The 14,238-nt window shown below is 49.3% G+C and overlaps 1 protein-coding gene across 8 annotated transcripts in view; it reads left to right on the top strand.

Annotated features, from left to right (window-relative positions):
- The window catches only part of PTPDC1 (protein tyrosine phosphatase domain containing 1), a 59,237-nt gene that overhangs the window by 32,861 nt on the left and 12,138 nt on the right, over positions 1–14,238 (top strand). For 2 of the 8 annotated variants that reach the window (XM_038527367.1, XM_038527368.1), the window contains exons 2-5: positions 1,714–1,801; positions 11,495–11,666; positions 13,694–13,774; positions 13,983–14,101. In XM_038527367.1, coding sequence (XP_038383295.1) covers positions 1,720–1,801; positions 11,495–11,666; positions 13,694–13,774; positions 13,983–14,101 — 454 coding nt within the window. In that variant the 5' untranslated portion in view covers positions 1,714–1,719. Of the gene's footprint in view, positions 1–1,713; positions 1,802–10,777; positions 11,067–11,494; positions 11,667–13,693; positions 13,775–13,982; positions 14,102–14,238 lie in introns of those variants that run through there. The other 6 variants (XR_005354378.1, XM_038527364.1, XR_005354377.1 and 3 more) reach the window with 3 other exon arrangements.

The following is a 14,238-nucleotide window of genomic DNA, read 5'->3' as shown; positions in this document are numbered from 1 at the left end:
ATTAGTTTCAGAGGTACAGTTCAGTGATTCATCAGTTGCATATAACCCCCTCATTATATCACGTGCCCTCCTTAATGTCATCACCTAGTTACCCCGTCCTCCACCCACCTCCCCTCCAGCAATCCTCAGTGTGAGAGGGTTCCCCTTTCTCCACATCCTCACCAACATCTGTTGTTTCCTGACTATTGAGTTTACCCATTCTCACAGGCGTGAGATGGTATCTCATTATGATTTTGATTTGTATTCCCTGATGACGAGTGATACAGAGCATTTTCTCATGTGCTTGTTGACCATATGTAGGTTGTTTTTGGAGAAATGTCTGTTCATGTCTTCTCATTTCATGACTGGATTTTTTTTTTTTTGTTTTGGGGGTGTTAAGCTTGATACATTCTTTATAGATTTTGGATACTAGCCCTTTATCTGATAAGACATTTGCAAATATCTTCAACCATTCTATAGGTTGTCTTTTAGTTTTGTTGACTATTTCCTTTGCTGTACAAAAGCTTTATATCTTGATGAAGTCCCAATAGTTCATTTTTGCTTTTGTTTCCCTTGTGTTGGAGATGTATCTTGCAAATTTGCTACAGCTGATGTCCAAGAAGGTGCTGCCTGTGTTTGATGGATTTTGATGGATTTCTGTTTCATATTCAGATCTTTCATCTATTTTGAGTCTATTTTTTTAAAGATTTATTTATTTATGATAGACATAGAGAGAGGCAGAGACCCAGGAGGAGGGAGAAGCAGGCTCCATGCTGGGAGCCCGACACGGGACTCGATCCCGGGACCCCAGGGTCGTGCCCTGGGCCAAAGGCAGGCGCTAAACCGCTGAGCCACCCAGGGATCCGTTGAGTCTATTTTTGTGTATAGTGTAAGAAAATGGTCCAGTTTCATTCTTCTGTGTGTGGCTTGGACCCTTGTGTTTTCATTTTAATTTGTCTCCATTTCTTATTTCTTTGATTTCTTGGCTCACCCATTGGTGTATGATTTTTTTTAATGAAGAATTGATATTCTTAATATAGAAAAACATCTTGTAAGTCCATAAGAAAGGGGCAAATGTCCCAGTAGGGAACAGGGCTAATAAGCTCTGAAGCAGGCAGTTTAAAATTCATTTTTTCATTTAAGTATAGTTATATTTATTTCAGGTATATAACATAGTGATTCTATATTTATACATTACAAAATAATCACCATAATAAATCTAGGTACCGTCTGTCACCATACAAAGTTATTACAATATTATTAAATTTTCAGGTTTTCCCCATTGAGTCTCATGTTAGCAGTGGGTTTGTGTCTATAATGTCCATATCTCGTAGCATGGCACTGTCCAGTGGAATATAGTGTGAGCCTTGTAGTCAATTTTAGATTTTCTAACAGCAACATTAAGGATAAAAAGAATCAGAGAAAATTAATTTTGATAATATATTTTATTTAACCCAGTATATCAAAAATATTTCAATGTAGAATCAAGGTAAAAAAATTGTAGTGAACTATTTTAGTCTATTTTGTGCTAGACACAAAATCTTGTATTTGACATTTGACACCTACAGCACATCTCGAGTCTGTACTAGTCACATTTCAGGTGCTGGGGAGACATTTAGCTAATGGCTATTATAGGCAGCAGGAGTCTGGCACTTGATAGGTGATTCATAAATGAACATGCCATAGGTAAATTCGCAAAAACTAATCCTTTTTTTTTCCCTTTTCCCTCGACAGACTACCATGCCTGCGGGCATCTTGCCTGAAAATGAAGAACCATGTTCCACTTTGGTGAATAACGGTGCATATGCTGCAAGCATGAAGGGTAAGAGTGCTTTGATATATTTGTTGCCTCTTTGTACAAAGTGGCCTTAATAAAACAGTGTGAGCAGACATGACACACAGCTCGAGGCATCATACTGGGATCCTGAGTGCAGCTGCTGCTTATGGCTTTTGTTTATTTCTGCCTCACTGTTTTGACCTATTAAAATTCATTTTCAAAATCCTGAATAACAGGTCTTTTGAGAAGACATGTTGAAAACAACGTTTATCTCCTGTGTTATCCTCTCAGACTGAAATTATCTGCTCCTCTCATCAAACGCCTCCTTGTGAGTCAAGCTTTCCTTTCTTTCTTCTCTCCTTCCTCCAAGTGTCACTTAGAGGCACGTTGAGGAGCACGGAGCCCCAGGTCCCCCAGTCTTTCTCTCCTCTGTGCCATCCCTCAGTTTGGATCTTTTCCACGGCAGCCCTGGAAAGGAAGGGCGCCATGACTGCACCTCTCGCTGCCACACCGGCCCTCAGGCTGTCCCACCGTCGCAGGTGCTAAGCCAGGGGCACACCCCGACTTCCTGCCACATTGGCACCACCAGTGGGGCCACCACCACCAGCACTGAGCCAGATGTTGAGTCATTTTTCTTGGCAGTGCCCTTTGCGTGATTTTCTTGTGGCCTGCTGTCGGTTCGCATTGTTCACAGTAGTGCTCCTGCTCAGGGAGCTCTGAAGGACTGTCCCCTAGGGTGGATCAGGTGATGTAAGGAGGAGTAAAGGAGGAAGGGTGCCTCCAGGTACTGGACTTCTTTGTCCGCTGGGAGCATCTGGCTCTCCGTGATTGTAGCAATCCAACCAGCCACCAGGGGGAGCCGTCTCTCTCCAGGAAACTAAGAGTGTCCTTCCTGAGACCCGGCAACTGGAAGTCCTCCCAACCATCCTTCATGAGTCGGTGCGGGCAGCGCTCCACCATCCCTGTGCACCTGCTTCCTGGCCCAGTGGTCTTTTCCTCTTTTCCCTGTCCCAGCCCTGGAGTCACCCAGGGAGCTCTGGTCCCTTTCAGTGGAGAATCATGTCCAGGAACCATGATGTGCTCACTACTGCAAGGGCAGAGCTAGGATGAATGTGTTAATAAGTGTGCACAGTGAGAATCCACAGAAAACTTGTGACTCCCCAAGGACTTGAACCCTGCCAGCTGCCTGTTGACCGGGAGCCTTATCCATAACCATTGATTGACACAGCTTTCGTGTGTTACATACTGTAATTGTACAATAAAGCAACGTAGAGAAAACACATTCACCATACTGTGCTGTATTTACCAAAGGCACATGCAGTTCACATGCATGCCATTCAGGGGTCACCTGCCGGCGCCTCCTTGTGTTGGGCCCAACTTCTGCTACGTGACCCTCCCCCTGAGGCCTGCCTCATGGCTGTGTTTGATTATGTATACACTTTTAATTAACTGAGGTAACTGTACCATCACACGCAACTGCCAGTTGCAAACAGAAAGACCCTTGAGGCAGTTTCCACCACTGGTAACGTCTTGCAGATGCAGCGTGATATCGCAGCCAGGATGTTGACGTAGTTACAGTCACCATACAGGACAGCACCAGGGCGCCTGGACGTTCGGTCGGTTGGGTGTCTGCCTCTTGGTCTCGGCTCAGGTCGTGATCTCAGGATTGTGCTCCACACTGGGTGTGGAGCCTGCTTGAGATTCCCTCTCCTGCTCTCTCTCCCTTACCCCATGCTCAGGCGTGCTCACTTTCTCTCTTTAAAAAAAAGGATACGGGACCACGCTGTCACTACAGGGATCCTCTTGTTGCCCTTCTGTATCCAGACCCACTTCCACCCATGATCTGGCCCCTCACAAGAACTGATCTGTCCCCATTTCCCCATAAATGAAGTCATACAGCACAGGACCTTTAAACATGGCTCTTCTTACCTGGCCTTGTTCCCTTGGTTTGTGTGTCTCTCCGGTGTGCTTGTTAATGCTGAATGGCACTCACCAGCAGGGCTGTGCCATGGGGTCGACCCATCCACTTCTGAAGGGTGGCCTGGTTGTTGCAGTCCGGGGCAATCTTGGACAGAGCTGCTAGAAACGCACACATGCGGGTTGACACGTGAGCAGGAGTTTCTGTCACTCTGGGAGAATTGGTCAGGAGGGCGACCCCTGGGTCGTGCATGCTGCAGGGGCATGTTTAGTTTTCTCTGAAACTGCCAAGGGATTATCCAAAATGTATGCGTCAGGGATCCCTGGGTGGCGCAGCGGTTTGGCGCCTGCCTTTGGCCCAGGGCGTGATCCTGGAGACCCGGGATCGAATCCCACATCGGGCTCCCGGTGCATGGAGCCTGCTTCTCCTTCTGCCTATGTCTCTCTCTCTCTCTCTCTGTGTGTGACTATCATAAATAAATAAAAAATTAAAACAAACAAACAAACAAAAAAAAAACCAAAATGTATGTGTCATTTTACGTCTCCCAGCAGTGGATAAGTGGTCAGGTCCCCCTGCAGCCTCATGGGGTGAGGGGCTGTCACTGTTACCTTCCCGTCCCTGCAGGTGTGTGGTGGTGTCTCATCCTGGTTGCTGGCCTCACTCACTAGGCCCAGGAGGTTCTGGGAGATTCCCTGGGATTTTCTGTATAAATAATCACATCTGCAGATAAGGGGCATTTTCTTTCTTTTCTTTACAGTCTCTGTGCCATTCTCTCCTTTCCTCATTGTGGCGGGCTGATACTTCAGAGCAGAGAGGGCATTAGGAGGGCAGACAGCCTTGCCTTCCCGCTGACCCTGGAGAAGATTTTGCGGGCGCTCTGGAGCAAGGGTAACCCAGTGCCCTCCACTGTGAAATTACTCAGATCTTTTGTCACGGATGTTGTTGGAATTTGTCGTGTGCTTTTTCTGTGTCCATTGATAGAATCATGTCTTCTCTAGCTCATTGATGCGGTGGATTATATTGGTTTTTGATGTCTAACTGTCCTTCCCATACCTGCAATACATCCCATTTGGCAGTGCCGTACAGTCATTCATGCATCGCTCGGCTTGGTTTGCTGACACTTTGTTCAAGATTTTGTCTTAAGTTCTGGGGAGACACTGGACTGTCATTCCCTTTTTTTGTACTATCCCTGTCTGCTTAGGTAAAAGAGTAATCCTAGCTTCATAAAAGGGGTTGGAAATGTTCCTTCCTCATCTGTTTTCTGGAAGATATTTTGAAAACCAGTTTTAATTCTTCTTTAAACATTTGGTAGCATTTTCCAGTGTCTTAGCAGGAGGCTTCAGCCCCCGGAGGCTGCAGATTTTGGGCTCATCATAGCTTATTTTCAAGTCACACCTGTGGCCTTTCTGCCCCTCAAGGTGCTGAGGTGCCCAGACAGGTTAGAATAAATGCACACAAGAATCTTCAAATCAGGACTTCTGTGCTGGTCCTGGAACTAGCGATCAGGGTCCCACACTGGGAAGGTAGACTGCCAAGCTGGGGAGAGGGTGGGCGAGGACAAGTGATTAGTCCATAGACGGGGTGGTCCCGGCACAGAGACAGACGTAAACCAGTGACTGAAATAGAGATCCCAGGGAGACCCCTCACGTAGGTGGTCAGATGCCATCTGCCAAGGGCGACGAGACTGTCACCAGTTGGTGGTGGACAACCTGGGTGTACATGTGTAGGGGAATGACATTGGGCCCTTACCGTGTGCCATGCACAAAAGTTAACTCAAAATAGCTCAAAATCCTAAATGTAAGAGCTGAAGGTATAAAACTCTTAGAGCATTTCCAGGGGAAAAGCTGCAGAACCCTGGATTTGGCAGTGATTTCGTGGCTGTGACACCAACAGTACAGGCAACAAAAGAAACAGTAGATAAATCAGACTTCATCAAAATTTAAAACTTTCCTTCACAAATGATGCCATCAGCAGAAAGGAAAGTCTGTCTGTGAATGGGAGAGACTGCTTGCAGATCACACATCCCTCTCATTCGGGCCAGTCTCCAGAAGGTGTAGAGAATCCTAGATCTCAACAAGCAAACATGAGCGAGCGGATTCAGAAACAGGTGCAATAGATGTGTCTCTGAAAGGACACACAGAGGCCCCACATGCGCAGGAGACGTTCACTGTACCCATTACAGACATGCAGGTGAAAACCACACTGAGGTACCACTGTGTGTCCAGTTGGATGGCTGTTAGCCAGCACGAGGACCGGAAATGACTGGTGTCAGTGACTTGTGGAGAAACCGGCGCCCTCATCTTCCTGCTGGTGTGGGTGGTGCAGCCACCATGGACATCTGCCTGGGCATTTCTCAAGAAATTTAAAAAGCAGTTAGGATGTGATCCGGCAGTTCTGCTTCTGGCTGTAAGCAGAGAACAGAAAGCAGACTCGGCAGGTGTCTGTGCACCCACATTCCTGGAGACGATCGCAGTAGCCCAAAGCGGGAAACACCCCACAGAGTGTGGGTGGACCCTGAGGACACTACACTGAGCGACAGCAGCCAGACATGCAAGGACGGACACTGTGCAACCCCTCATCTGCAGGAGACCCGGAGTGCTCACATTCTAGGGACAGAGGGGTGGGTGCCAGGCGCTGGGGTGGGGGAGATGAGGAATTAGTGTTTAATGGGGATAGATGGCGGGATGGTCACACATGCAGATGGATGTCCTTAACGCCAGTGTAGGTAGTGTGCCCTTCAAAAGGGCTACAGTGGCCTACCTTGTGTTATATATATTTTACCGCAATTAACAAAGGGAGGTTGGGATCCCTGGGTGGCGCAGCGGTTTAGCGCCTGCCTTTGGCCCAGGGCGCGATCCTGGAGATCCGGGATCGAATCCCACGTCAGGCTCCCGGTGCATGGAGCCTGCTTCTCCCTCTGCCTGTGTCTCTGCCTCTCTCTCTCTCACTGTGTGCCTATCATGAATAAATAAAAATTAAAAAAAAATCATTAAAAAAAAAAACAAAGGGAGGTTGGAAGGCACTTTCTCTTCCTCTTCTTTTCCCTTCTCTTCCTGAATACGTTGGTCCAAAGCCATTGACGGGGCCACAAAAAGTAGCCGCACACACCAGAGGGCGGGTGAGGCTGCGGTGCTGGAGACCAGGCGAGGGGCGGCCCCAGCCATGACACCCACACAGGGGGCCCCACTTGGGCATTAGGGCCTCGGGTCAGGTTGGGAGGGTACCTGTCCGCCCGGAGGGCCTGCATGCTGATGGCTAGGAGCACACCCAGCGCCCGGACTCGTGTCCTAAGCACCACTGCTCAGCCGTGAGCACCCGGGCTACTTGGGTCTCATCATGAGGAAACAGATCGTCTGCTAAATAATGGGTGTGTTCCCTGCACAAGTCAGGGAAAGACTGGAGCTTGCCCTGGAGCAAATCGGTGAGATGTGGGCCAACGTGTGGTTCTGACATGCTGTGGGCTGATTTGCCGCAAGGAGCATGAGATCTGGGGACAGAGGCACCTGGTCCTGTGTCTGTCGTAACCTTCTGGCTTGGGGGAATCTACAGGATGTCTTGTTTATGGGAAACATATGCTAAATTATTTGGGGTACTAGGGCAGTGTATCAGCAGCTTATTCTCAGATGGTTCAAGAAAAAAAATACTTTATTATCGTTTTCTGTAAGTTTGAGATTGCTTCAAAATGAAATGTAAAGTCTTCTCCAAAAAATTTTTAACATCAAACTGAATTGTCCAGTTGTGGTGTGTGCTGCTGAGCAGCCTACTGAGACCACAGCCGTCCGGCACCATCGGAGACCTTAGCTAGAGCAGAATTCAGTGGCTGGTGGAGGCAGAGGCCAGAACGATAGGTGGGACAGGCGACCTGCATGTGAAGTTTTGCCAAGAAGGGGAATGGAGGGCCTTCTGACACAGGGGCCTGTGGTGAGGGGTCTGGAAACAGTGATGTATGCAGGAACGCTGGGACAATTAAGAAACCGCGGCCCTTGGAGGGGATGACCTGGAGAAGTTCTGCTTCAGATACTTGAAGATCTTAAAAAAAAAAAAAAAAAAAGATACTTGAAGATCTTGCAAAGTCAAAGAGATGCTTTGTTTTAATTTTTGGAGGAAAGAAGTAGAGTCCGTGTTCACGCTTTGGGCCGTCCAGCCACTGAGAGTTTGGTAGCTGTGCCTCCCACCACAAAGCACGGCAAGCAGAAGCTGCTCCCGGATGTGAGTGCTCTGGTGGCTTCCAGCTGAGGACATGTGGTTGTCCAGCTCCCACTGTGCCCTCGGCCCACGGTCACATGGCTTTGTTCTCAGCCCCTTCTGAGATCTTGAGTATAAGAGAAAATGACTGGAGCCTGGGGTTCCGCTCTGACCACCAGGTGTGCGGAGTGAAGAGGAATCACAGAGGGTCTCCCCGTCGCTTCCTGTGTGCACCCCTGGGGTAGACGGCCCGCGTTTGTAGTGACCAGGGACTCCCGCAGCCCTTTAGCACTGTCGTGTGTCGGGGAAGGCCTGTTGCCCACCTGCAGTCAGGTTGAGGGCCACAAAGGTATAACGGTGTGGAGCCCGGAGCCCAGTGCTCACGTTCCCAATGCCCTGGTGGCAGCAGAGGCATGGACTATATAGGATGGGCCCTGGGGAGTACCCCGTGTCTTGTGTTCCTGCTTTCTCCTGGAGCCTGGTCTCTTTAGAGACAGCATGTGTGGAGGTAAGCAGAAGAAGAACGGTAGCATGGCAGTGCCCCTGAGTCCACGGCCCTGGGATGCAGACGTTTGCCTTCCTCCGTCCTTAGAAGAACACGTCAGAGGAGCAAAAACATGAGATCTTAGCAGGGGGTGGGACAACTGCACTCATGTGGATTCTAGTGGCCTGCAAATAAATGACAGTGATGTTCTCTCCATGGCTGCCAGGAGGACACTCTACCTTTTAAGTGTCTGCGGACAGCTTGGCCCTTCACAAAACCACTCAGAAACATCCCATTTTATTAGTCATGACATCACACGGCTCCTGTATCTAGAGAGAGCCTCTGTTGGTTTTCCTGCTGGTAATTTACATATTAAAATGTTACCTCTGAGAGTTGGAACAGTTCATCACTGACAATCTGTGATTCATCCCAACGTAAAATTTTTGGTGGATTTTTAGGTTGTTAGATGACTTTATGCCATTTAGCATAAATAAAAACTGGCTTTCAAAGATGGGTTTGGCTGCAGTTTAGGCATTTTGCCAACAAATAGCGTGGAGCTGGAGATGGTGGGTGACAGTCCTGCTGTGTGGGGAAGGAGCACCCACGGGGGGACGGAGCCCCTCTTGAGCAGCAGATGTGGCCCCCACACCCTCGGAAATCGAGGGACGGTGCAGACTCGTGTTTGCCTTTGGCTCCGCTTCACTGAAGACCTGGCTGCGGGGGCCCTGAGTGCCAGTGAGCCCACACGGGTAGTTACACGTTTGTGGGAGGTCGGCTTGGTTCTCCACATGTCACAGCAGAGATAGTTCTTGAGCTGATGCACAGCCACCCCTTCTCGGTGTCGCCCAGATGAGGCCAGCCGTCGTCAAATTCATTTTCATGCTCGGTGCTGTTGAAAACCCCACAGCGGGGCCTGGTCTGCGGACGTGCACCTCTCGCTCCCGCACTGGCGCCAACTTTCTGGGACTTGGGCTGCTGCTCCTTGTGCCGTGGTGCCCCCAGAGCTCTGTGCTGGGCTTCCCCATGGCCACCTGAGCCGCCTCGGCCTCTTGCCAGCGCCCTGGCTGCCGTCTGTCCACCTACATGGCTTCGGGCCTCGCATAAGTCCATTCCTGGCATCACTGTCCCACAGGCCCAGAGCCCCCACAGAGACCTGCCTGGACCCCCTGCCCTGCGTGGCTGGTGCAGCGCCCTGGCTTTGTGTGCACTAGGGCTGGGCCACCAGGCCTCCCTCTCCTGTAAGGCTCTGTGGAGGCCCTGCTTCTCCTCCATTGCTTACATTAAAGAAAATTCTTTTCGGTCACCTTGTGCACATAACAAGGGTGTGAACCGGCCCTTGGGGAGGAGTTAGGGCACCACATGGAGCTCCGTGTCCATCCTGTTTGACAGAGTCTGTTCAGGTGGGAGATGGGGGAGCGCTGGAAAGGGCACATACTTCCAGTGTCACCGAGCACAAGAACCAGAGTGGCCTCTGCGACCCGAGGTTGTTTCTGTCTGTATGGGGCTAAGACCCCACTGGAGACAGAGACGTGGGCTGGGGCGGGCCTAGCATTCTCCCGGGCGGAGGCAGCGGCAGTGTGAGAGTTTCTGTGTTCTCCACATCCTTTGCCCTCACATCACAGCCTCCTCCTCATCCAGCTCCTGAGAAGAATGTGATTCTTGGTGGATTTTTTCCGCCAGCCTCCCCAGAGACCTTCCTGGAGCTTCGTTTCCCCCAAAGTGGGTGACAACAGGCATAAGATGGGGTCCTGGAGTCTGTGCCAGGCAGGGCCGCCTGCCCACCTGATGCAGGCATGATCCGGGTCTGTGTTTTCACGTTCTGGAAGCCCGTGTCTTCTGATTGAAACATGGGCCCTACAGACATTTAATGTGTTCTGTCCAAGCATTTCTTTCTTTTATTTTTTTAAACAGTTCTATCAAGAAAATTCCAGGGGACTTTCTGGTTTTGATGAACTAAATGCTGTTTTATTCATGTTACGAGGTACACTGCGCATCCTACTTCATTACGGTTCACTTCCTATTTTCTCTGTTCCGGAGAGGAGTAGAACGAGAAGCTTTTTCAGAATGTTCAGATAATAAGTACCTAAGGAATAGCAGAATTTACACCTTTCAGTATGTGTATAAAAGGCAGTGTCTGTATCATAAACGCATTTTTCTAAATTTATTGCACCGCGTCAGGTGTAATTGTTTGTGCTGGCAGACCTATCCACGGGGGATGAGAAACAAAACAGCACAGCTGCAATTTAGTGTAATCTATTTAAAATACATGTTCTTCCCTCTCCTTGAACAATCTGTCCAAAAGGCTGTCGGTTCATGTGGGACTCCGCCTGTACGGATTCCCATTTCCCATTCTCCGAGCGGGAATCAGTAGTTTCTTTGTTCGTCGCCATGGGAACAAACCAGCCTATCCCCAGCGGCTGTCAGGTCTCGCAGGGCAGTGCGGGGTGGCTCAGCGGAACTTGGTCGCTGAGCGGGCTGGCGCGCTGCAGTCCCGTGCTGTCCCCGCAGCCCAGCCATGCAGGACCTGCCCCGGCGGTGCTCCGCCCTGCCCTTCCTCAGCTCCTTCCTCCAGGGCCGCCGGCACTCGTCTTCGGACCCCGTCCTGCAGCAGGACCGGCGTGGCTCGGCCACCCAGACGCTGTCCTCATCCTCTCTCCAGGTGATGGTGGCCGTGGCCTCAGTCAGCTGTGCCGAAGGAAACCCAGCCTGCCTCCAGAGAAAAAGTAAAGCACAGCTTTGAGTTTAAATTCAGACTGTTGATGGTTAATTCTCCGTTGTTCTTTCTACTCTCTTGTGCTAAGAGCTTCAGTGGACATGTACTAGCAGATAAAGGGATTAAATGTATTGTGCTTTTGCATTTAAAAATGTAATTTTTGAAAAAAGTCATCCCCTTGTTAAGAGATCTGCTTTTACTGTTTCTTCCTCTTCATTACCAATGTGACAGGTGGAGATTATTGTGTGTGGAAGCCTTTTCTGTATTAAGAGACTGTGCACTCAGATGAAAAGGAAACGGTTTTACTTCTGACAAAATGACAGAAATGTAGCACCGGCTTGTCATCTACAATCCTGAGATAACACAGAAGCTGTTTCTGGTGTTACTGTTCCATTTGGAGAGTGGAATCTTGAGTCCTTCCTCCCTTGTATGTTCTAGGAAACTCAGGACGTCCAACACCAAAGTACACGAAAGTCGGAGAGCGCTTACGGCATGTGATTCCCGGACACATGGCCTGCTCCATGGCGTGTGGTGGCAGAGCGTGCAAGTATGAAAACCCTGCCCGCTGGAGTGAGCAGGAGCAAGCCATTAAGGGGGTCTACTCGTCGTGGTAAGTGACCCTGTGGGTGTGCAGCAGGCAGTGGCTGTGGAGGAGGCCGCGTGTGGGTGTGAAGTCAGAGCACCACACCTCCGCCTGGCCTGCAGCATGATGAGCTGTGTGATCTCAGCATGCCAAGCCTCATCTGTAAACAGAAATAATAAAAGCAACCTGTAGGGCTTTTATTGATGAAATGATGTACGTAACGTATCTTAAAGAAATGATAACAAGATAGCTCTTGTTATCATTTATTGTTAAGATATCTTCTCAAGTTGCTAGAAATAATGTGTTCAGCTACACATTTGAGAAGGCAGGAGGTAATTACATGTTTTGTCCCTTTCACACGGGTACATATTAGCCCCGTTTTTCTTTTGTTCCCGTCTTCTGTATGAAAGGGCACGCTTACACGCAAGTACACTGTCCGTGTGCCTCAGTACACAGTGGAACGCCTTGTGGGCTCAGCACAGGGTAAGATGCTGCATGGTTTGTGGTGTGCAGATGCGACCTGCCTTTCAGAGGGCTTGGTTTCCCTCTTCTCCTTATTAATAGTAAACTATTGAGTAGGCCTCTTTTGATATAGTGATATCTCTGACAGATTCTGATCATCAAGCCATGTTACCTTTGAAACCCGCTGAGAGGAATTTGGGGTTTAAAGAACACTAGTGGTGGATCATTTCCTGCAGTGAAAATCCATTTCCAAACTAGACTTTTGTCAGCTGGCCTCCCTAACCTGCAGCTGGGGCTTTTTCACACAGGCCTGGCTGGCACGTGTGTGGTGACAGAGTCGGGATCTGCTGTTGCTACTGTTCCCCACAGATCACAGTCTGGTCTGAAGACTGTTGTGCGAAAGCAAGTGCTGTGCCTCGGTTCAGTCAGACCACAGGTCTCCAATAACGCAGCTTGAGATCACAGTGATGTTTTTGGGTCATTGTTGACTAAACATCTGAGTCTTTTTCACCTCCTGCGCTTTCACAGCACTTCTCTCCTTGTCTCCATATAAGTGCTACTGAATTTGGGGGGGCCCCCATCAAATTTCAGGGCTTGCCCCCGTGGGGAGGCATGATGTCTTTTGGGATCGTGCTCTGCTCAGCTGATGTCTCCGTCACTCCTTGGGCTCCTGTGACCCACTGCTCCTGACAGACTGCCTGGCATATCTGTCACCAGAGCCCTTGTGTGTGGGGGGTGGCGGCTGTCTGTTGGGCCTCTGCCCGTCTATCCTCAGGCCAGGCACTGTGCTAGACACTATCAAACTTATCATCTTCATAAGGCTCCTGAAAAGTAGCCATGGTTAGTGTCATTGTACTGATGAAGGAACTGGGGTCCAGAGTAACCTACTACCCAGCTAGACATAGAAAATCCAGCACTTGAAACCAGGCCCAGTGGACTGCCAAGCCCATATGTTCTGCTGAATTACAACAACTCAGCATTTATTCATAACCACACGCCAGAATTTGTGCTAAAGATTTCACACCCACATGGTATTGAATGCTCATGCCAACCCGGCGAGGCGGGCGTTATCACTGCTTAACACCATCAGTAACCAAGGGGCAGAGTTATTTTGGCTGCAGAACGAGGGGCATCTACCAGGCCCTCCAGAGTCTCATGAGAGTCCTTGGAAATATGCTGCCAGAGTCCACAGATACTTTACATGCTGGGGTTTTTTTCAGGGATTCAGGTTTCTTAGAGCCCTCATCAGGGTGCAAAATTGAAGCCAGAACCTATATAAGAAAATTGTTCTAGGGGCACCTGCGTGGCTCAGGGCTGAGTGCCTTCAGCTCAGGTGGTGATCCTGGGGTCCTGGGATCAAGTCCCACATCGGTCTCCCCACAGGGAGCCTGCTTCTCCCTCTGCCTGTGTCTCTGCCTTTCTCTCTGTGTCTCGAATGAATGAATGAATGAATGAATGAATGAATGAAAAGAAAATTGTTCTAGAGTTGTTAACATCGTAGAAAAAATAGGGACTTGATATCTCATTCTCTTAGTTCTTAGAGCTAGAACCTTCCAGGTTTTTGCATCTCATCAGCCCCTGCTCCTTTCTAGGGTCACTGAGAATATCCTGGCCATGGCTCGCCCATCCACCGAGCTCCTGGAGAAGTATCACCTCATTGAGCAATTCCAGAGGTAAAGGCCATGTTGCTGACATGCTTGCTAAGCCAACTTGAGTTTTCTCATCCATTGCTTTTGGCTTCAAATAAACAATAGCTGCTTATTTCAACTAGGAAATTGAGGTTTGGAGAGTGATTAATAATGTTTATTATTGCCAAAAATGGGTTGGTTTTTTTAAAACCCTAGCTCTCAATGTGATGACTTTTTTCTTTTCTCCTGTAAGCCATGGCATAAAAACAATCATCAACCTGCAGCGCCCTGGTGAACATGCCAGCTGTGGGAACCCTCTGGAACAGGAAAGCGGCTTCACGTACCTTCCTGAAGCTTTCATGGAGGCTGGCAGTGAGTGTTCCACCTCCCCTCCATGAGTCACCAAGAACAGTACCCAGACTCGTCAGCTCACAGGGTGATAGAATGACCGCTTTCTGCGGGGGCAGGGGCGGGCTCCCCACAGAGAAGATGAGCGCTGATTCCAAATA

This window comes from Canis lupus, chromosome 1 (assembly GCF_011100685.1).
Source record: "Canis lupus familiaris isolate Mischka breed German Shepherd chromosome 1, alternate assembly UU_Cfam_GSD_1.0, whole genome shotgun sequence".
Classification (NCBI taxonomy): Eukaryota; Metazoa; Chordata; class Mammalia; order Carnivora; family Canidae; genus Canis; species Canis lupus.
Note: the sequence above shows the minus strand (reverse complement) of the source record. Positions and strands in the feature narration are given on the sequence as shown.